The sequence below is a fragment of the Leopardus geoffroyi genome, chromosome B2 (assembly GCF_018350155.1).
Source record: "Leopardus geoffroyi isolate Oge1 chromosome B2, O.geoffroyi_Oge1_pat1.0, whole genome shotgun sequence".
Lineage (NCBI taxonomy): Eukaryota > Metazoa > Chordata > Mammalia > Carnivora > Felidae > Leopardus > Leopardus geoffroyi.
This window is the reverse complement of record NC_059332.1, coordinates 129,106,432-129,130,247: the sequence shown is the minus strand read 5'-3', so window position 1 is coordinate 129,130,247 and position 23,816 is coordinate 129,106,432. Positions and strand designations below refer to the sequence as shown.

Here is a 23,816-nt window from a genome sequence, read left to right as displayed (position 1 = left end):
CTCTGTGCTCTGCCTATTCATCCCTCCTCCCACCAACTCTTGGCAACCAATGATGCTTTTATTGTAGCTATAGTTTTACCTTTTCCAGAAAGTCACATGTAGGAGTCATACTGTATGTAGCCAATTCACATTGGCTTCTTTCATTTAATAACATGCATATAAAATTCCTCCATGTCTCTTCATGGCCAGATGGTTAATTTTGTTTTTAGTGGTGAATAATATTCCACTGTCTAATGTACCACAGTTTATTCATTCACCGACTTAAAGATATCTTGGTTGTTTCCAAGTTTGGGCAATTACAAATAAAGCCACTATAAACATCCATGTGCAGGTTCTTTCACGGATATAAGTTTTCAACTACGTTGGGTAAATACCAAAGAGCATGACTGCTGGATCATATGGTACGAGCATATTTAGTTTTGCAAGAAATAGCCAAACTTTCTTCCAACATGGCCGTACCTTTTCCAGTAATGAATGAGAGTTCCTGTTGCTTCACGTCCTTGCCAGCATTTGGTGTTGTCAATGTTGCAGATTTTGGCCACTCTAGTAGGTATGTAGTGGTAGTTCACTGTTGTCTTGATTTTTATTTCCCTGATGATATATGATATGGAGAATCTTTTCATATGTTCATTTGTCATCTGTATATTTTCTTTGCTGAGGTGTCTCTTAAGGACATTGGCTTATTTTTTAATCAGATTGTTTTCTTACTGTTGAGGTTTAGGAGTTCTCCTCCTCCTCCTTATTTATTTGTTTATTATTTATTTATTTTAAATATTTTAAGTTTAAAAGAGAGAAAGCATGAGTAGGGGAGGGACAGAGAGAGAAGGAGAGAGGATCCCTAGCAGGCTCCATGTTGTCAGCACACAGCCTGAAGCAGGGTTCAATCTCATGAACTGTGAGATCATGACCTGAGCCAAAATCAAGAGTTAGATGCTCAACTGACTGAGCCACCCAGACACCCCAAAGTTTAAGAGTTTTTTATACATTTTGGACAGCAGCGCTTCATTAGACATGACTTTTGCAAATATTTTCTCCTAGTCTGTGGCTTGTCTTCTCCTTTTCTCATCGTTCACAAAGCATAAGTTTGTTATTTTAATGAAGTCCAGCTTATCAAAGATCTCTTTCCTGGATCATGCTTTTGGTGTAGTATCTAAAAAGTCATCACCGGGGCGCCTGGGTGGCGTAGTCGGTTAAGCGTCCGACTTCAGCCAGGTCATGATCTCGCGGTCCTTGAGTTCGAGCCCCGCGTCGGGCTCTGGGCTGATGGCTCAGAGCCTGGAGCCTGTTTCCGATTCTGTGTCTCCCTCTCTCTCTGACCCTCCCCCGTTCATGCTCTATCTCTCTCTGTCCCAAAAATAAATAAACGTTGAAAAAAAATTTAAAAAAAAAAAAAATAAATAAAAAAATAAATAAATAAAAAGTCATCACCATACCCAGAGTCATCTAGGTTTTCTCCTATATTAACTTCTAGGAGTTTTATAGTTTGGCATTTTACATTTAGGTCTGTGATCCATTTTGAGTTAATTTTTGTGAAGGGTGTAAGGTCTGTGTCTAGATTCATTTTTTGCATGTGGATGTCTAACTCCAGCAAAGACTATCTTTGCTTTTTTGTCAAAGATCAGTTGTCTGTATTTACATGGGTCTATTTGTAGTCTCTCCTATTTTGTTCCATTGACCCATTTAGCTGTTCTTTTTCCAATACCACACTGCCTGCAGTACGACAGCTTTCATTAAGTCTTGAAGTCAGGTAGTATCAGTCCTTCAACTTTGTTCTCCTTCAGTATTGTGTTGACTAATCTTAGTCTTCTCCCTCTCCATATAAACTTTATAATCAGTATGTTGATACTCAACAAAATACTTGCTGGGATTCAGATTGGGATAAGATTGAATCTACAGATCAAGTGAGGAAGAACTAACATCTTGACAATATTGAGTCTTTCTATCCATAAATATAGAATATCTCTCCATTTATTCAGTTCTTCTTTGGTTCTAGCCATCAGAGTTTCGTAGTTTTCCTATATAGATTTTGTACATATTATGTTAGATTTATACCTAAGCATTTCAGTGTTGAGGGTCCTAATGTAAATGGTATTGTGTTTTTAATTTCAAATTCTATGTGTTCTTTACTAGTATATAGGAAAGTAAGTGTATCCTGCAATCTTGCTATAATCATTAGTTCCAGTAGTATTTTTGGCCAATTCTTTCAATTTCCTACATAAAGTTACCACTTTTTTAATTAAAAACAAATATGGCGATCTTTGGCAAAATAAAAAAAATGTGTGGTTACTCCCCTAAATGCCAAATAAAAAAAAATTTTTTTTAATCAAAAACCTTTTGTTAAAATCTGTCCAACATTTAAAACTGGTTGAAAGATTTTTTTTTGGCATTATGTGCTTTGACCAATATTAAAGTTATTCTCTGATTTTCACAATTTCTCACACAAAGGGATATTAGTTGATCATTTTCATCATGTAATCACTATAGAAGCTGTGCAGGTAGGTTGCAAATTTCAAGAGCCAGATATGGTTGCCAAATCGTTTACATTTTCAGGTCCATTTGGAATAAATGAGATATCCTTCGGGAAAATCCACAGAAAATACAAATAAAAATTCAATTAACCCATAAAAATAATGCACTCTGGATGTGTCCAACATCATAGTCCTGGATGATGGTGCTATTTACTGAGATAGAAAACAATGACGTAAAATAGTTTTGGGAGGTGAAACCAAAAATTGTTTCTGAGCTTAAGTTTGAAATGCATATTAATCCTCTAAGCGGAGACAGAAAGCAGGAAGTTAGATATAGGAACATGGAACTCAGAGAGATTGGGACTCAAGATACAAATATGGAGGATCATCCTCCCATAGGAGGTATTTAAAGCCATAATGTGGGTAAGATGCCCAAAGAAGTGAATGTAGACTGTACAGTGAAGAGAGTTTAGGACTGATTTCTGGAGCATTCAACACTGAAAGGCTAAAAAAAGGAAGAGAAACCAGCAAAGGAGACTAAGAAGAAATAGCCAGAAAAGTAGGAAGAAAGTCAGGAGAGTATGTTTGCCTGAAACCAAGTTTTAAGAAAGTGTTTCAAGAAAGAGAAGGTATAGGACTGGATCAAGCATTCCTGAGAGCTTCAGTTAAATGAAGAGTCAGAATTGACCATTACATTTGGCAACGTGGTGGCCTCTGATGACCTTAACTAGAGACTTTTCAGCAGAGCGGGATGGGTTTAAGAAAGAATGCGAAAAGAGGAAGTGGAAACTAAAAGTGTAGACAGTTCTTTCAAGGAGCTTTGCTGAAAACAGAACAAGAGAAATAAGGTGGCACTAACAGAGTCAAGACCACGATAAATTTTACTTTGTTTTGCTTATGTTGAGAGATAACACAGTATGTTTGTAGATTGATGGAAACGAAGCACTCAAAATGGAAAATGGAGGGGAAAGAGGACAGACTTCGAGAAAGGGAATGCTCAAGTAGGCAAGAGGTTGTGGACTCCAGGTGCAGGTGGAGGAGTTGCCCTGGGAAGTACTAACAGTTCATCCATTGTAACAGAAGGGGACCGGAATTCAGATTCAGATAAAGGGAGATCGGCAAATCTGATGGCGGGAGAATGTAGAAGTTTCTTCTGACTGCTTTGACTTTCATATTGAAACAAACCACAAGTTCATGATGCTCTCCAGCCAGTATGAAGTCTGTTCTTGGAGTGAGAAAGAGATCTAAGAGAGAGGATCAGGGAGGGAATGACCAAGATTGCAGGACAAAGAAAATAGGCACAAGAGGCACTGTGAGAATAGGAGATTAAAATGACTAGGGAAATGTAGTACAGTGTTGGGCAGTGCTGAGGGTCCACTACGTATTTGTGGTCATAAATATCAAGCAGGATCAAACATCATGCTTCCGTGAATTTTTTTAATCATGCTCAGCTGCTCAGGCGCAAGCATGAATAGGCAAGTGGTTGGGTTTAACCCGAATTACACATATTCTAGACAAATAAGACTGAAGGCAAAAAGGGATAGCATAGTTGATGATTTGTAAGGGTGTGCTTATAATATCAGACCACAGAAGTTATGCAAGAAGAAAAAAAAAAAAAAAAACAAGAGCGGATATAATGGCTGGGAAAGGTACTGCAGCAGAATATTTAAGAAATTCTCCCAACTACAAAATAACAGCAGGCCCCGTTTCAGCAAAGAGCAAGGGTACATCTGACAGGCATTCTCCTAGGAAAAAAATCTCTTTTCTTTTATGATTTAGATCTTCTGGTACAATGCTGCTACCTTTCTATTTGGGCCTAAGGTCACTAATGGCAATTTTTTAAATGTTAAATTAGGTCACATCATAACGGCTTTTCTGTGGCAAACAGAAATTGGCTCAGATATGTTTATTAGAGTCAAATTATGACTTTAACTGGTGTTAATATATGGAAAAAGTTTAAATATTATCAGAAGAAATTCATTCTAAATTATAATGCTAGGATGCCCTCCAGTACAAGTAGAAAGTAGAAACAAAGCAATTGCAGTTGTATTATAGTATCTACGATACACTCCTATTTACTTCTAACTTATGTTTGATAGAGATCCATGTTTTTTTTTTAATTTTTTTTAATGTTTATTATTTTTAAGAAAGAGAGACCGAGCATGAGTAGGGGAGAGGGAAAGAGAGAGGAGACACAGAATCCGAAGCAGCCTCCAGGCTCCAGGCTCTGAGCTGTCAGATCCGACGCGGGGCTCGAACTCACGAGCCATGAGATCATGACCTGAGTCAAAGTTAGAAGCTTAACCGACTGAGCCACCCAAGCGCCACGAGATCCATGTTTTGATTAAAAGGTATATCTATTCTTTTTTTGAAATTACTTTTTCAAAGACAGAGAAGTCACTAGGAAAATTGCTTATCAGTTACTGTCATGTAGCACTGATTGACCATATCAACATAGCAGTATGTTCACATAAACATAAGTGAAATCTTAACCCAAGGAAATTCACATTGTGAGGTATCAAGGCTACAGTGACAATAACACAAGGTTCTTCTTCTTTTTTAAAATTCTATGTTATTTCAAATTGCAATTTAAGAGCAAAGAGGGGGACAGTCTGATTGGATGAGGCCTTTAAAATATCTTAGTCATTCTCATACTAGATAGGCCTAAAGAGGGCTGGAATTGCCCTTTAGACTGATCAATGATAAAAGCATACTAATGGTTTAGAAAAGATAATTTAGCCCTAGTTTAGGCATAACAATTTATATGCTTTCATGTAAATTGCAATGAAAGCAGCAAAAAGCAACACTGCTCAGCTTAGTACTTTCAGTTACTAATTATAAATATCTATTATGCCTATTTACTAATTATAAATATCTATTCATGTCTTCTGCCCATTCCTTAACTGGATTATTTGTTTCTTGGGTGTTGAGTTTGATAAGTTCCTCATAGATCTTAGACACTAACCCTTTATCAGATATGTCATTTGCAAATACCTTCTCCCATTCCATAGGTTGCCTTTTAGTTTTGCTGATTGTTTCCTTCACTGTGCAGAAGCCTTTTATCTTGATGAAGTCCCAGTGGTTCAATTTTGCTTTTGTTTCCCTTGCCTCTGGAGACACGTTGAATGAGAAGTTGCTGCAGCCGAGGTCAAAGAGGTTACTGCCTGTGTTCTCCTCTAGGATGTTGGTGGTTTCCTGTCTCACACTTAGGTCTTTAATCCATTTTTATTTTTTTTTGTGTATGATGTAAGAAAGTGGTCCAGTTTTCCCAACACCATTTGTTGAAGAGATTGTCTTTTTTTCCATTGCATATTCTTTCCTGCTTCGTCAAAGATTATTTACCATACAGTTGTTCTTATGTACTCATTGATGTTTATCTCTGCTAGGAAATATTTGGTCTTACTAGGTCTGTATAGTATTTCCTAAGCTTCCATGTAGATAACCTCTGCTCTATTGAGATGGCATTTCCCCCGATTCATAGGTTGGTTCTCTGTCACACCGAAGTAAGGGAACACATGAAAAAGAAACTGTAAATCCCAGAGTACACTACTACCTACAGGTGTCTTCTTATTAGCAGGAACTGCCAACACTTTGTGTATAAGACATCTCCCAGAGTGCAATGCAATTAGTCTTCTTCCAACTTCCTTCCTGCCCTCTTGTTTTCTGGGTTTTATAGAAACCAGTCAGACAACACTTTGACTGCCTTCCAGATCTACCTCATGGATAAAAATTAGTCTTTCCAAATACTTTATCCCTGACAGAACCATCATCTCAGCTTTTAGACCAGCAGATATGAGGCGTTATCAATTACATATCTGAAAACAACTTTATGAGCCCTGGCTTTCATGGACTATTCTCTCAGATTCTGGAGAATAAATCTGGCTATAAATTCTAAATTTTTAAAATTATTGTGAATGTTCATCCTTTCCATATATCTATATCTATATATATATATGTCTATATATATACATACACACACATATATTTCTGTCATCCCTAATATTCAGATGAAGAAACTACGGCACAAAGCAGAGGTTTTACTCAAGAGTCTGCGTACTTAATCACTGAACTCTATCCTTTCTGAACACTATACTTAGAGAAGTAATCACTTTCATCTTAAAATGACCACGGTTCTCTTAAACTGTGGTTCTTGTCCCTGATTATAGGTATATATGTAACAATTATAATAATAACAGATAACACCTATTAAGTATCTGATACATGCTAGGCATTAAGCTATGCAATTACCTCATTTAATTCTCACTCCTCTCTGTGAGAGATACTATCATTATTACCATTTAGCAAATAAAAAAAAATAGGTCTTAGAGAAGATAATAAATTTACCCAGAGTCAGATCACTGGTAGATGGGAAGGCTGGGATTCAAATTCAGTCTGATTCTTGAACCTAAGTGCTCACATCTTATGCTATAAAGCCTCTATGTAACAGGTATACAACATGTGGTATATAATTCTCCAATAAACTGAAAGTATATTTTACTACAAGTTACATGTTAAGCATTATCATTATCATTTTATATATTATTGAATTATAAACAAATAACTTGTGAAACATAAATGTTCTTTCATCATATACAAATAGCTGCAAAATAACCAAAGACTTCTTAATGTATTTGTAGTCAGGGATTTAAGTTCAACAATTTTTCCTATATTCACTTTGGTAGATCTTTGTGCACTACATGAAGAGGCTTTCTTACCCTCTGACTTTTTGTAGGATTTAGTCAATGAGGAATACTGTCAGGAAATCAGACAGAGGAAGGAAAGGAAACTCGGGGTATTTGTTTTACTTACTCAGTTCCTGAAAGGTCCCTGCATGCTGCATGAGCACCAAAGTCACCGCTCAGGTCTAGCAGTGGTAACCTGCCCCCCTGTTATTAGCCTGCAGGTTTTGTATTGTATCTTATGACTTCTCTATTTACTCTGTCCACACTTGTAAACCATTCCTTCATTAAACTCACTCAAATTGCCCAATTTATGTGCCATCTTTCTTCTCTGACAGATCATAGAAGTGATCTGTTCTCGCATAGAACACATGCTTTCATATTTTAGAAGAGGATATTTCCCCATTCTACATGCATTCTTAATGTTCATACGTCTCTTTAAAAAAAATAGCAAAGACGTATCACTATAATTACAAAGAAAATGATGTGTAATGTTATAGCTAACATACTTTCTTCAGACTCCTGATGTAGCCTTTCAGATTGGCTCTAGTCAATCATTCCTGACTCAGCTAAAGTACAATTTTCATGCAAGACGAATGGAATGTACAAGAAAACCCATGATCATCGTGCACTGCAAATTATTCTTGCTCACTTTATCCATGTCAATTCTGTCCTAATTACGATGTTGTAGGCAACTGAAGATTTATGTTTGGCTCAAATACGTATGAGCCCAAACTAAATGTGCTTAATAGCACTGGTTTTTGTAAACACAGAGTCAAAGACAGCTAATCTTTCATACTTATGAGATACGTAATGAAATATTTGCAGGGCATCTCCTGGACAGAAAATTGTTAAGTTTAAGCATCTTGAGTGATCAGTGAAAGTAGTTTTCTATTCATAATGTTAACTAGAATATAGAGACATAAGTACTCCAAATATGTGACAGTGTGTATTTGGATTGATTTAAGATCGTCTCTTGATTGAAGATAATCTTTTGAAGACTTTACTATAATAATTCTGCCTCTAAGAATTTATCTGAAGAAAATAATCACAAATGTGTGTAAAGATTTATCTGTTCCCCGTGACAATCCATATGAGCATCCATATTAAGGAATATGCAGTCATTAAAATGAGGTTATGGAAGAATGTATAATGGCAGAGGCAAATGTTTACAAAATATGCTAAGCGGGAAAAAACAGGAATTAACATTACATGTAAGCTACTTCTGGTGCCAGCCAAGATGGAGAAAACTGACTATAGACTATCATTCTCACTAATTACAACTAATAACCCTGAAAAAAAAAACACACAAAAATCAACTACCTGAGGATGTTGATAAGTACACATAGCAGATGGATTGGGAACTAATGTAAAAACTTGAATAAGGATGCATAAGGGGTGAGGTTGGTGGATTTTATTTTTCCTTTCTTCCCTAAATTTGACCTGAGGGTGAGCTGAGTCTTGGGATCATGCAGCTAGCACTGACAGCACAAATTCTAGGAAAAATAGCCAGAAGACTGAGGAAAAGATTCCCACATTTTAGAGATCATGAGGGAGACCTTTCCCCGCCCTCTACTTTTCCCTTTTATTTTCCTCTCAGCTACAGAGCTACACTGGCAATAGCACAGTGGAAAACCCATCTCTCTAGCCAGAGGAATTGGGAAAAAGGAAGCCCTCGTCCACAGAGAGTATTGGAGGGTTATGGGTTTTCTTCTCTTGCTGCACCCCTGTGAAGGCAGCCGCAATTGTGTAGGACTACATGACAGTATGGGAGGCTAAAATTCTGAAAGCATTCCATTTTCTGGCCAGAGGAACCAAGAAAAGGAGCATCTGAGAATTGAAAAGTATGGGAGAAATCATGGAGAGAGAAGAGCTGAAAAAGGTAACTCTCAGCAAACTAGAAAAACTAGGAAAGATACTCAAATTGATAGACTATTTGCAACACGATTTATAGCTAACATCATAATTAACTGCAAAAGAGTTTTACTCCTGAAAAAGAAATAAGGCAAGGATATCCACTCTCACAACTTCGTCCAGTATTGTACTAGAAGTCTTAACCAATGCAATAAAACATGCAAAAGAAATAAAAGCCACGAAGATTGGGGGGAAAAAAAAAAACTGTCTCTATTAGTAGATGACATGACTATATATATAAAAAAAGAAAATCCCATGGAATCTATGGCAAAGTTCTTAGAATGAATAAGTGAATTTAGCATCTCTATATACTATATATTAACAATAAACAAAACAATACTATGTTTCACTGAGGAGAATATACACGTGGCAAGCAAGCACCTGAAAATATGTGCAATATTATTAGCCATTTGAGAAATGCAAATTGTAACCACAATGAGATCCCACTACACACCAATCAAATGGCTAAAATGACAAATAACATCAACTAACTGGCAAGAATGAGGAGAAACTGCATTGCTCACACATTGCTGGTGGAAATGAAAAATGGTACAGCCACTCTGTTGTCCTGGGAAGTTTCTTTTAAAATGAAGTTTGCAAAATTAAAAAAAAGAATTTACATAAAATATGTAAAAATGAAAAAAAAATAAATCAAATGAAATAATAATAATAATAATAATAATAATAATAATAATAAACTAAGTCTGCAAATGCCACACAACCCGGCAATTGCCTTCTTAATTTTTCTGCCACAGAAAGGAAAACTTGGGGCGCCTGGGTGGCGCAGTCGGTTGAGCGTCCGACTTCAGCCAGGTCACGATCTCGCGGTCCGTGAGTTCGAGCCCCGCGTCAGGCTCTGGGCTGATGGCTCAGAGCCTGGAGCCTGTTTCCGATTCTGTGTCTCCCTCTCTCTCTGCCCCTCCCCCGTTCATGCTCTGTCTCCCTCTGTCCCAAAAATAAATAAACGTTGAAAAAAAAAAAAAAAAAAATTAAAAAAAAAAAAAAAAAAAGAAAGGAAAACTTATGTTCACACGAAAACCTGTGCATGAAGGTTCATAGCAGTTTTATTCATAATAGCTCAAAACCTGGAACAATCCAGATGTCCTTTAATGGGTGACTAGTTAAACTGTGGTACATTCATACCATGAAATACTACTCAGCAATAAAAAGGAACAAACTATTGACACATATAACAACTTGGGTGAATCTCCAGAGAATTATTCTGAGTGAAAAAAGCCAATTCTAAGAAGTTATGTGTATATCAATTCATTTATATAAGATTCTTGAAATGACAAAGTCATAGAAATGGAAAATAAATTAATGGTTGCCAGGGGGCAGGGATGAGGTAGAGGAAGAAGGTGCATGCATCCATAAAAAGGTTACATGAGGGGTCCTTGTGGTAAGGGAACTGTTTCATATCTTGACTGTTTAAATGTCAATATCCTGGTTGTGATAAACTAAAGTTGTACAAGACGTCACTACAGGGGGAAACTGAGTAAAGCCTACACTGATCTCTCTGTGTTGTATCTTACAACTGATACGAATCTATAACTGTCTCAATAAAAATGTCATTTAAATATAAAAGATTTGGGGCGCCTGGGTGGCGCAGTTGGTTAAGCGTCCGACTTCAGCCAGGTCACGATCTCGCGGTCCGTGAGTTCTAGCCCCGCGTCAGGCTCTGGGCTGATGGCTCAGAGCCTGGAGCCTGTTTCCGATTCTGTGTCTCCCCCTCTCTCTGCCCCTCCCCCATTCATGCTCTGTCTCTCTCTGTCCCAAAAATAAATAAACATTAAATATAAAAGATTTACTTGCCATTTCCAACAACATGGATGGGCCTAGAGAGTATCATGCTAAGTGAAGTAAGACAGTCAGAGAAAGACAAATACCATATGCTTTTACTCATATGTGGAATTTGAGAAACAGATGAACAAACTAAGAAAAAAAGAGACAAAAAAACATACTCTTAAATATAGAGAACTGGTAGTTTCCAGGGGGGAGGTGGGGGGGGGGGGGATGGGGAAAACAGATAAAGTGGACGAAGAGTACACTTACCTTGATGAGCACTAAGAAATGAATTGAATTGTTGAATCATTATATGGTACACCTGAGACTAATATAACACCATACATTAATTATACTTGAAAAAATTTGATAAAAGAATAATTTTTCAAGTACCGTTTATAATAGTACTAATAAAAATAAAACACATAGGTATAAATCTAATAAAATATGTGTAGGAGCCATAGGCTGAGAACTACTAAACTCCGAAGAAAGAAACTGAGGATCTCAATAAATGGAGAAGTATATTATGTGCATGAATTGGATGAGTAAATATTGTTAAGATGTCAATTTTCTTTAAATTGTTCTACAGATTCAATGAATCTCTCTCAAAAACTCCCAGCAGGATTATTTACAGATACTGACAAGGGTGTTCTACAAAGTAATTAGACTAGCCTCAACAAATCTTGAAAAAGAAGAAAGTTGGAAGACCCCCACTACCTGCTTTGAAGACTCATTAGAGTAAAGCTGCAGGAATGAACACAGTGTGGTTCTTGTGAACAGACAAACACGTACAGCAGAAACAGACCTACAATGTAGTCAAACTGATTTTGGACAAAAATGAAAGGACAGCCTTTTCAAGAAATGGTCCTGGAACAACTGTACATCCATATGCAAAAAACAAGGTGGGGGTTGGGGGGGGGGCGGATTCAACATTTACCTCACACCATACCCAAAAAACAAAGTCAAAATAGATCATAGGCCTAAATGTAGAATCTAAAACTATACAACTTCTAGACAGAATTAGAGGAGAAACTCTTTGTGAGCTTGGGTTAAGTAAAGAGTTCTTAAATAAACATCAAAAGTACGTTCCATAAAAGAAAAAAAACGTACTTAACTGGATGTCATTAAAAGGATAAACTTCGGCTCTGCAAAAGGCACTGCTAATAAAATGCAAAGATATCCCAGGAAAAAAAGTTTACAAATCACGTATTTGGCAGAGAACTGTTATTTGGCAAACACAAATGCTCTCAAATCCTAACAATAAGAAAACAATCTATTTTTTTAATGAGCAAAAGATTTGAACGGACATTTCAAAGACGATACACATATGACAAACAATGCGCAGTAAAAGATGCTTAACATCATTAGGCATGAGGGAAACTCAGATTAAAACTACAATGAGATACGACGACACAGCCGCAGGAATCATTACACTAGAAGAAAGACTGACAATACCACACACTGATGAGGACACAGAGCAACTGGAACTCTCAAGCATCTTTAATGGCAATGCAACATGGCACCTCCATTCTGGAAAATAGGCTGGTGGTCTCTTATCAAGTCAAACATATATTTGCCGTATAACCAACCAATTCCACTACCCTCCAAAATGAAAACTCATGTTCATATAAAAACTTGTATGTAAATGTTTACAGCAGCTTTTTTCATAATCACCTCAAACTAGAAAAAACTCAAACTACTCAAACTTATGAATAATCAACAAAATGGTACATCAACGCCATGGAATACTACTCAGCAATAAAATGGAACAAACTATTATTGTATACAACGTGGAGGAATCTGAAATGCATTATGCTAAATGAAAAGAGCCAGACTCAAAAACTACATATGGTATACCTTATATATTTTTCTAGAAAGGCAAAACTATAGGAATAGAGAACAAATCTGTGGTCCCAGCGAAGGATTTGACTATAAGGAGTCAGCATAAAATGATATTTTTATGTGATCATGGCTACATGACTCTATGCATCTGTCAAAATCACTGAACTGTACACCAAAAAGTGAAATTTGGTGTATGTTAATTTCATTTAGTTTTATGTATTAAAAAAATTTTTTTTAATGTTTATTTATTTTTGAGAGACAGAGAGAGACAGACAGAGCACAAGCGGGAGAGGGGCAGAGAGAGAGGGAGACACAGAAAGTGAAGCAGGTTCCAGGCTCTGAGTTGTCAGCACAGAGCCCGACACGGGGCTTGAACTCACAAACTGCGAGATCATGACCTGAGCCCAAGTCAGACACTTAACTGACGGAGCCACCCAGGCCCCCCTGGTGTATGTTAATTTTAAAAATGAATGCACACAAATCATATGTATACACTGAACTTGTGTTTTAAAGACAAGTATATATATATATATATATATATATATATATATATATATATACACAGCTCAAAAGGCAAATACCAAAATACTAACATTGGTATCTCTGAGTAATAAATATTTTTCTGTATAACTCAAAAACATAACTTTTTACAAAGAATGTAATTTTTTGTGAAATCTGACTCTATATGCATGTATACGTATACATATATGCCTGCAGTCTGATTCTCTATGAATGCTTCTGTGTGTGAAGTTCTGAAATACCATCTTGAAGCACTAAAATGCTAAGATGTACAGAAAATTAGGGATCATTAAGATGGAATATACTCTTTCCTGTAGCCTTCTGTATTGCACAAATTTTCGATAATTCTACATATTATTTTTTTAAATGTTTTAATGTTTATTTTCGAGAGAGAGAGAGAGAGAGAGAGAGAGAGAGAGAGAGAGAGTATGTGAGTGGGGGAGGGGCAGAAAGAGAGGGAGACCCAGAATCCGAAGCAGGCTCCAGGCTCTGAGCTGTCAGCACAGAGCCCAACGTGAGGCTCGAACTCACGGACCGCGAGATCATGACCTGAGCCGAAGTCGGACGCTTAACTGACTGAGCCACCCAGGCGCCCCTGATATCAAAATTTTAAATTATAACCCAGTCTGACAGGTCTAAGTATAAGTCAATACAAAGGGGCTAGATCATTGTCTGACTTGTTAGAATCCCAGGCTTCTAAAGCACTGTAATGAACACATTCCATTTTCTCAAGATTGAGAATGAGAGTAATTCTTGCTACTTTGCAAATTCAAGCAATTTCTCTGGTTATTCTTGATTAGCATATCTTGATCAAGCTTATCAAAGCTACATTCCACTCCACAATGGACCTGATCAAGGGGCCTTTCACATTCAAAGAGAGCTCCCTGCTCACCAGACTAGGGCACGACTACTCTGCAGGTGAGAAATGGGCCCTTTAACTGCCTAGCTACAGACTGCCAGACACAAAAGAAAGCTATGTTATTACTGAAGCAGTAAGGTTTTTCCAAATATGCTTGGATCACAGGAACATCTGATTCAATATGGAAAATTGTACTATTGTTCACACTTCCACAGAAACATATGACATTTCAGGGCAACGCAGAGAAACAAATGAAAACCCTCAAGAGCAGCTACCAATTTTGCTAAATGTTATACCAGACATGAAGGATGGCGGGGACGGGGAAAAAAGTGACCTCAACTAGTGGTCAGATGACTTTCTGTAATTTCAATAACATTTGCAACTAAGAAAGGGGAATGGGTGATTATATCATCAACTATTTCCCCCACTCTGACAAAACCAGGCCCCTATTTTATGTCTAATCCAAAAGAAACATTTTTCAAAGAGGGTGAAGTGGATTCTGTGTGAAGCATTATACTCACAATTCTTCCCCCAGGTTAGGAAAAAGCATGATTTCCTTAAAATTTATGGGCACATTTTAGGGTCAAGTCCAATTCTACTGGAAAAAAAAAAAAAAAAAAAGTGCTGTCTCACCCTCTTTGTGTAATATCCAAACAAAACACAACAAACAAACAAACAAAACCCCACCTAATTTTGTTCACTGAGTACTCAATGAACTACTGGCCTTTACATGGCACTTTGTGGTTTTGACTGGCAAAACTAAGTACCATAGTTACATAATGATACACAGAATCTCTTCTCAAGATATTTTATTTCCTATTTAAAATTAAGCCATGAACTAGAGTCAAGAATATTTTATTATAAGCACATAAGTAAATATAAGACAAACTTAAATGCATTAGTATACTTATGCAATTTATTTTTAGTATTTTTTTAATGTCCAAAATTCTTAGCATGTCTAAACTCAAAAAAATGTATCCCCTAGGTATACTTGACCATTTCCTGCTCTTTGAACACCCCAAGCTTTTCAACATCTGAGCCCTTATTTATCCTGCTCCCTCTGTGGTTTTCTTAAATTCTTTTGCAATAAGGATTTAGATAACAAAAATAAATACCTAGATTATATTACTTTAAACCTCTACAAAAATGCCTTTACCCAGTCAAAATATAAGACCATTTTTTTGGCTTTCATAAAATCTTGATATAAGAAACATCAATTATAAAAATATTTCTATGTATTCTGCTAAAAATCAAAGGCATTATCCATCCACTATGCTGCCCAATGTCCTTTAAAATTTGTTGTTTTTTTAATGTTTATTTATTTTTGAGAGAGAGAGACAGACAGAGCAGGAGTGGAGGAGGAGCAGAGAGAGAGGAGACACAGAATCCGAAGCAGGCTCTGAGCTGTCAGCACAGAGCCGGACATGGGCCAAACTCACGGGTCACGGTATCATGACCTGAGCCAAAGTCCTTCCTTTAACAGACTGATCCACCCAGGTGCCCCATACCCAATGTCCTTTACATGACAATGGACATTACATGTCCATTACATTACAGGACAATGTCCTTTACATGAAATTGCTTGAATTTGCAAAGTAGCAAGAATTACTCTCACTCTGAGAGAGAAATACCCTTGAAAAACCAATGCCTGGAAAGAACTATATTTTTCCTGATAAATTGCTACGCTTCTTTTATCCAATGCTAGGATCAAAACTGTATTCTTTTTTGCCTTGGTTGCCCTGAAGATCAGCTAAATTTGGTTTTCAACTGCAATAAATAACCCATCCCTGGTGTCTGAGACATACATATTTGTCCCTTTCTTTTAAAGTTGTAATTTTTTTACATCCTGTTTTTAATAATGTCACAATAAAAGTCACCTGAAATATGTTCTGAACTATGTTTAAGTATGTTTTAAATACAGTAGGCAGAACTAATATATTGAGGCTGCATCCTATAAGCTATTCCATGTTAAGCCACAAAACAAAAACAGTTTGGCCTAGAGCAGTATGTATCAAGCTAGAACACGCACAGGAGTCACGTAATGGTCTTATTAAAAGTGTGGATTATTTATATTCAGGGGCGCCTGAGAGGCTCAGTCAGTTAAGCCTCTGAACAGTTGATCTCAGCTCAGGTCTTGCTATCTCAAGCCCCGCACTGGGCTCTGCGCTGGGCGTTCAGCCTACTTAAAAAAACAAAAGAAGACAAAACAAAACAAAACAAACGTTGGATTCTATTCAGAAGGTTGGGAGTGGAGCCTGAAGTTCCACATTTCTAATGGGCTCCCAGGTAAGATCATTCCTGCTGGTCCTCAGACCACACTTTGGGGAGGCCGGGTCTAAACAATTGTCCTGGTAATGCATGAATGAAAAGTCAGCACAAGAGAAACAATGAATACAATGGAACCCTAAGAAGCTAGAACCCTCAAAATGGTGAACACTACAAATCAGAGCAAATGGAAAAGCCTATTTCTGTGTCCGTCTTTAAAAATCAAAATGTCGGGGCGCCTGGGTGGCGCAGTCGGTTAGGCATACGACTTCAGCCAGGTCACGATCTCGCGGTCCGTGAGTTTGAGCCCCGCGTCGGGCTCTGGGCTGATGGCTCAGAGCCTGGAGCCTGTTTCTGATTCTGTGTCTCCCTCTCTCTCTGCCCCTCCCCTGTTCATGCTCTGTCTCTCTCTGTCCTAAAAATCAATAAAATAAACGTTGAAAAAAAACAATTTTTAAAAAAAATCAAAATGTCTCGGGCCACCTGGGTGGCTCAGTCAGTTGAGCGACCGCCTTGGGCTCAGGTCATGACCTCACGGTTCGTAAGTGTGAGCCCCAAGTCAGGTTCTGTGCTGACAGCTCAGAGCCTGGCGCCTGCTTTGGATTCTGTGTCTCCCCTTCTCTCTGACCCTCCACCCCTTGCCCTCTATCTCTCTGTGTCTCGAAAATAAACATTAAAAACATTTTTTTTAATCAAAATGTCACATATTCAAGATCAGTATTAATGTTTTATATAACAAATGTCCAGTTCATGTTTTTCAAAGAAGTTGATTCTGACTCATGTGTTATACATTCTACCATATACATCTGAATAAAATTTTGGTTGATATGTTTCAAAAATCCCTATTACTCTCAATGTTTTAGGAGGAAATAGGACAGGAAAACTCATTGGATATTTGGAAAGTTTCCATTTATTCAAATGTTTACGTTTACAAATGTTTATTATACTCCACCACTACTTTGAAGCCTCAACATACAATTGCCTTTTTCTTTTAATTTATTTATTCTGGTTGTATTCTAATTCTTCATTTTTACCATCTTTGGGAGCAATTCCTGTATAACTTGGAGAATTATCCTTTAATCCTCCAGTAAGTGAATGAATCTGCATCATTTCAAGAAAATTAATCAGCTGTGATGCTGGTTAAGGAAATACTTAAACATTGGTTCATTTCAATTTTCTTTCTTTCTAGCTCATTTCCAGTTCAGAGAGTGTTCGTGCTCCTGGCATGAGATGTTGCATAACGTCACAGAGAAGAAAAGACCTAGTTTTTCCAATCTTGTTCAGTTTTTATAGACTCTCATAGTGCCTGTTGTTAGTTTCACATCAGATGCAGTAGGCAAAAATCTGTATTTTGGTTAAAGCTAAAATTAACCAGTTACCTAATACACATAAAGAACTAGTTGAGTCACTGTATAAGTACAATAGCATTTAAGTTTTTTTCTGGGTCAGAGGATGTAAAGCCAAGTGTACTAGTTTTCTGTTGCTGCTGTAACAAATTACCATAAATTTAGTGACATGAACAGCACGAATTTATTATTTTATAGTTCTGGAGGTCAGAAGTCCAAAAGTGGGTCTCACCGGACTAAAACTCAAGGTGTCAGCGGGACTGTGTTTCTTCTCAAGGCTCTAGAGAAGAATTTATTTCCTTGCTGTCTTCAGCTTCTAGACACCTCCCACATTTCTTGGCTCTTGGCCCCTTCCTCCACCTTCCAACCCAGCAGTGTTGCGTCTCTCTGTGACTTTCTTCCACAGACACATCTTCTTCCAACTGATTCTTCCCTTCTGCCTCCTTCCATTTTAAGAACCTTTGTGATTACACTGGATCACATGGATAATCTGGGATAGCCTCCCTATTTTGATGTCAGCCAACTAGCAACCTTAATTTCCCTTTGCCGTGTAACCGAACATACCCATGGGTTCTAGGGATGAAGATGTGGACATCACGGAGGACTCACTAGTCTGCCTGCCACACCAAGCCAGTATTCCATTTCTATTTACTGACTTGAATTTCTGAAACACTCTAGTTCTCTTATAGTTTTTCAATGCTAGGAAAAGAAGTTCTTGGGGAAGAACACTGTAGGATTACCGATAGCAGTAACTTGTGCTTGTTTTGAAGCATGAGCTCTGATTCTACTGGGATGACTCTAACACTCAAAGGAAGATAGGGATATAGCTGGAATGGCCAATACCACATAACCGGTTATCTGCTTCCGGATACATGCAGCCTGAGAGTCCTTCCTGACTTACATTCTAGTAAACTGATGCTGTGGAACATAGAATCAGACTGTGGCCACCAGGATAACATCCTGGCTCTGCAATCCAAGTTGGTTAGAAAAAGGGCCTTCTCGTTAAACTTTTAGAAGCGAATCCCGCCTCCAAAATTGCTATAATGAGTTTAGAATCATTAAAATTGTCCAAGGCCCTAAGGTAATAAAGTTTATAGTTTGTTTTAAAAAAAATTTTTTTTAATGGTTATTTATTTTTGGGAGACAGAGAGACAGAGTGGGGGAGGGGCAGAGAGAGAGGGAGATAAAGAATCTGAAGCAGGCTCCAGGCTCTGAGCCATCAGCACAGAGTCCAACATGGGGCTCAAACCCACAAAGCACGGGATCGTGACCTGGGCTGAAGTCAGACGCTCAACCAACTGAGCCACCCAGGTGCCCCTATAGTTTGTTTTAAACATGCAAAAAAATGAAAAGTCAAATGGGTAAATTAGAGTAGCCTGATCTCTTCATGCCATTACTAAGGACTGACAGTTCATCTGTTTCAACAGCATACCATGCTTAAACTCTGAAGACACTAAGTCTCTAATAATTAAAAAAATAATACTTTGCATCAATGTTTTTATGAATATATTCTAGACATACTTCCTCACAGGAACTCTTTTTTTTTTTAATTTTTTTTATCTTTATTTTTGAGAGAGAGAGAGAGAGAGTGAGTGGGGGAGGGGCACAGAGAGAGAGGGAGACACAGAATCCAAAGCAGGCTCCAGGCTCTGCACTGTCAGCACAGAGCCCGACGTGGGGCTCGAACTCACAAACCGTGAGGTCATGACCAGAGCTGAAGTCGGACGCTTAACCGACTGCGCCACCCAGGCGTCCCAGTAACTCTTGATTAAAGATAATTATTCTATCTCAATCAGAAGTCACAGAAAGTAAAAAGCCTGAACAACTGGCTTGAAGGCACTATACAAACTGAACCTAAATATGAAACAAACAGAATCAAATTTGAATTCATTGCCAGAATTCTAGTAGGTAAGAGTATGTTTGTGGTGATTATATATTGAAAACAGGCATGTCCAATCATCAAACGCTTAAGTATAAATTGCAGGGCAGTTCAAGTACAGCCAAATTGGCTCTACTCTGGTATCATGTCACAGAAAGGTTGTGAAAGGTATACTGTTTCCTGAGAGCCTTATTTTGTAACACACGTAAGCAATGCCAACATGAGAAGTAGTCCTCTCTCACGGGCTGATACTCTCAAATTTTACCCCCCTTACCTGCTGACCCCCTTCCTTACCTCCCCAAACTGTTCTTAATGCAAAGGTACTTCTGAGAACTGTTCATAGTTTCCATGGCCCTGGTAGGGTCTCCATCAGTATTTCAACTCATCACCGCTCCCTGGCAACACACGAGTGGGCCAGCTCTTAGTGCGATCTGATTAAGGAATGCGATAAGGTAGTGATCCAAGAGGAATTTTATTCACGCAGCCCCTAAAAGAATTCCGAAAATCTATGCACATATTTTTAAATAACATCTAAACATTTTTAACGTAAGTTTAAACACTTGAAAAAGGAACATGATTTTGAATGCTCTGATACATATTTATCAGAACCTCAGGGCTGCAGATTTCATTCATTCAATCTACGGAAAATGTCTGCTCTATAACATAATTGGCATAGCCAATCCTCATTGACAAGCCAATCAACCCAATAAAACTTTCTGTCCAAACAAGTCTGACTTCGTTTTTCAATCAAATGTGAAGAGAGTCTTGGTGACAATCCATATTCAGAATGCTAAAAGGAACCGAGAAATACAGCACAGAGCCTTGTCATGTGCTCATCTCTTGCATGAATGAGGAAGAAAGAAGAACTAGCAGACAGTATCCATGCTCAGAGGCAGATCAGTTTCAAGAAAAAGATGGAAGTTGAGGATCTGAAAACTGAAACCGTTGAAACACTCTATGCCCTGAGAAGTCTTGTTGCCCAAGGGCATGTGCATAGTTTGGAAACTGCTGCGAAAAGATACTTAAATTCTTTTTGGAAAGTGAAACAAATATAAAACGGTATTTCTAAACAAAAAGCCCTCAACTGCATTTCTTTGAGGGATCCTAAGCCTTTGGGAATATCTTAGAACACGTATCACATTCTCTTCATCAAAACGGAGGGTCAACAATTAAAGATTATAATCTTGCTTGTGCAGCCAATCTCATATATAATCTTGGATGGGCAGTTCTGGCATCCTAGGAATTGCTTCTACATTTTCTCTAGTCTTTGGAACTCCTTGATTTGTTCTAACCCTCTACCCATATTTGGTCATTGTTTAGTGTAACCACACAGCCTAAATTAGTCACCTTTCACCCCTAAACTCCTAGATTTCACCCCTAAACTCCTAGATTTCACCCCGTGTCATAATTGGGCCTTATGCTCATGTTCTGATGCTCTGGCCTTTTCAGTTGCAGAAGTGGATAAGCTTTATTTCAAAAAAACAAAAACAACCAAAACAAAAAAACAAAAAAACCCAAAGCCAAGTGCAGCTGCCAAGGTTATGCTGTTGTGTCACCAGAACTGTTTATGCAAACCACTGCAGACTTTAGGGGGAAAGATAAGGAGTGTAAAGTCCTACTGGTAATGCATTTTGAAAGCCTCTCTCCTAATGTTTCTGGGAGAAAGGTTAGAAGTAAATTACTGACAATGGGTAAGAAACCAGATGCAAAGAAGACAACTTTATTAGGCGCTTTCTCTTCTTTATGAGGATTTTGGTTCTCTCTGAGGAAGCTCCAAGTAATTCAACAATACCCAGGTTTCCTTCTGTTGCTGCAACTTGATCCCACGGTGGGTGCTCTGGGAAGCACGCTGAGGGCGAATGGGTCTGAGGCCACTCATGACCAAGGTCGTCTGATCCATTTGTTGAGACTCTTTCCGTGTCACCTCTTAGAAGCTGGTCTGGGTTCCCTCCAAACAGCCCCACCACCTGGCTGTGCCCACCTCCATTCGTGCCCCAGCTACCAGGTAACGGGTGGTTCAGAGGTGCTGCTGCGGGGGGGTGGGGGGGGGGCAGCCAGGCCTTTAGACGCAATCACTGGGGGAGAGGCGAGGACACGGGTGGAGGCTGGAGGCGCGCGCAGGTGCCGGCGCACCCACGCACGCACACACACACGGACTCGGGGTGCAGGGCGGACGGGGGAGGGGAGCGGAAGGCCTTACCAGATCAATGAACGTCAGGAATTTCCAGCTCCCGCCGTAGGTCTGATGCGAGGGCATTTCGATGGCCTTGTAGTTGCACAGGATAGAACAGTAGGACAGCAGGATCGCCACCCGCAGCACCTGGCACGGGACAAGCGCCATGTTCGCAAAAGGCCTGGCAGGCTGGGCGGCGACGAGGAAGGGCGGGAGCGCAGGGCGCGCGGGGGCGGGTGCCGGGGGAACCCTGGAGCGGCCGGCCGCGGGGCGGGGCGGGGCGGGGCGGAGCGGGGCGGGGTCTGCGGCGGGCGCGCCCCGCGGGACCGGCGACCGCTAGCGCCCGGCGACCTGCGCGGGCGGGGCGGCGTCGGCGGACACTAGCTGCTGCCGCGGCCGGGCGGCGTGGCGTCAGCTCCTTCGTCATCTCCGTCATTCTGCTCCCGCGTTCGAGGGGCCCCGGGAGACCCGGCCCGGGCGCCCCCTAGGCGTCCCACGGGTGGGTGGGCGGCCTCCGAGTGCGACCAGGGCTCGGGAAGCGCGCGCCGCTCTCCGGGGCCGCGGCGGGTGGCCTCTGCCGGCCGGAGAGGGAGCGTGGTCCGCAGGGAGCGGGCGGGAGGGCGGGAAACCTGCCCTGACGGAGGGGACCCCAGTGTGGACAGACGTCGCCGCCGCGGGGACTGCGCCGGAGGGGGTTCCTGCGGGCCAAGGCGGGTGCTCAGCGCGGAGGGACCGGTGGAGGCCCGGCCGTGGGGTGTGAACCTGCGCGCCGGTGGCTCCCGAGTGACTTAGTTTTGAACCCAACTGGATTTTTAGTGATAGACCACTGTTAATCGCTGTCAGATTCCCCTATGAATTCTGTTCCCGCGGATGGCCTGCCCCGTGCTTTTTCCCCAGGAGGTTTATAAATAGCGTGTCAATGTATGATACAACAGGACCGACTATGAACTTTATAAACCTTTGGACGAGAGGTTTATAAATAAAAGGTTGTAGAGAAAGGAGTGTCAGATAATGGTTTCTGCTTCGAGATTGCTTTCAGCTTCAAAACAAATCGGTCGGAGTTGGGAAGCAAACCCCGGGTGTGTAATCCAATACTAATCTTTTGAGGGTTAAACTGGTATTGCCCTTTTACTTATTTTTTCCTACCGTACAATAGCAAGGCTTAATGGAAGGAAAATAACTATAAACTGGATTCCCTCTGCCTTCCAGTAAATGTTGTCACAGTGAAGTTGCTCAGTCTGTGGGCAGCATTCTTTTTTTTTTTTTTTTTTTTTAAATCATGATCACATTTCAGCCAACCAGATGCAGGGTCAGATTATGAAAAGACAACATAGGTATTTCCTGTGGGTCCATTTAAAACAGGTGTCCTCTCCAAATAGTCTCTGAGTCACAGAACATGGAATTGGGGGGCAGGGAAAGAAGAGTGTTAGAGATAAAGTAGCAACTCATGAATGTTTTCCTGAATTTTTCCAAACTCTAAACCAAAATAGAGAAACCTGGTAGATTTTTTTTTTTAATTGTCCTTATGATTAGGCTAACAAGAAACTGATGTCACAAAAATGAAGGTAATTCCAAGAAGATTCTACCAGCATAAAACTGTTCATTATGGACAATTTGTAGTTTTATGTCTATGTAAAAGTTGGGTCTATTTCGTTTTAGTTGTCATGTTCATAAGATGGCAAAATTAAAAAGTGGATCCACTGAAGATCTTACTAAGTCCTTTGTAAAGTTTTACAAGTTAATATGATATTCCAAAAGCTTGATATACCCTTCCTACTGTGCATTTTAGAAAACTATTAATAAGATTCTCATTCCCATCATTACAAAATATAACATTTTCATAAAGCCATTTAAGATTTAATTCTATGGTCAGTTTCTTTTTCAGTAAGTAATGATAATACTTCAATTTTTGAACCTATTCTAATGGGTTTGCTTTTGCTATTTTGGATTTACTAATCATTATTAAATAGTTTTTCATTTTTTTTAATGAAACATCTGCATAAACATTTACTCAAATATTTTATGAGAGTGTCAGTGCACAAGTTTTGGAACTTCTTATTAACTATTAGCATATTCAGGTTGTTATTTTA

At 39.3% G+C, this 23,816-nt stretch overlaps 1 protein-coding gene across 21 annotated transcripts in view; it reads right to left on the bottom strand.

Moving 5' to 3' along the window:
- The window catches only part of AIG1 (androgen induced 1), a 314,280-nt gene extending 292,265 nt beyond the window's left edge, over positions 1-22,015 (bottom strand). For 6 of the 21 annotated variants that reach the window (XR_006717612.1, XM_045499861.1, XM_045499850.1 and 3 more), the window contains exon 1: positions 21,754-21,997. Coding sequence is in view for 20 of the 21 variants with exons in the window: in XM_045499861.1 (XP_045355817.1) it covers positions 21,754-21,894 (141 nt within the window). In the remaining variant the exon portion in view is untranslated. Of the gene's footprint in view, positions 1-14,365; positions 14,662-21,257; positions 21,629-21,753 lie in introns of those variants that run through there. The other 15 variants (XM_045499863.1, XM_045499854.1, XM_045499853.1 and 12 more) reach the window with 10 other exon arrangements.
- Positions 22,016-23,816: the final 1,801 nt, after the last annotated feature.